Source organism: Fulmarus glacialis, unplaced genomic scaffold, assembly GCF_000690835.1.
Source record: "Fulmarus glacialis isolate BGI_N327 unplaced genomic scaffold, ASM69083v1 scaffold14202, whole genome shotgun sequence".
Taxonomy (NCBI): domain Eukaryota; kingdom Metazoa; phylum Chordata; class Aves; order Procellariiformes; family Procellariidae; genus Fulmarus; species Fulmarus glacialis.
Window position 1 is genome coordinate 7703 of NW_009197274.1, and position 297 is coordinate 7999.

General features: G+C 62.0%; 1 protein-coding gene across 1 annotated transcript in view; it reads left to right on the forward strand.

Annotated features, from left to right (window-relative positions):
- The window catches only part of SLC9A5 (solute carrier family 9, subfamily A (NHE5, cation proton antiporter 5), member 5), a gene marked incomplete at its 5' end in the record, with an annotated part of 7313 nt that overhangs the window by 4622 nt on the left and 2394 nt on the right, over window positions 1–297 (forward strand). Inside the window, 1 exon segment of the mRNA XM_009572483.1 lies at window positions 42–235. Within this exon segment, the coding sequence (XP_009570778.1) occupies window positions 42–235 (194 nt within the window).

The following is a 297-nucleotide window of genomic DNA, read 5'->3' on the forward strand; positions in this document are numbered from 1 at the left end:
CCGGGGGAACCAAACCCGCCGGTGTCTTCATCTCATGGCAGGTGGGAACAGTTCGACAAGAAGTATCTGAGCCAGCTCCTGATGCGGAAATCTGCCTACAGGCTGCGGGATGAGATCTGGGATGTTTACTACAAGCTGAACATCCGTGATGCTATCAGCTTCGTCGACCAGGTAGGGGCATGCGATGGGGGCCGGGCGGTGGGATGGCCCCGACAGGAGTCGGCTGGCCTGGGGTGGTGGTCCATCCCGCGCATAGCCATGCGTGTCCCCTCTGGCCAGGCAGTGGAGACCCCCCCA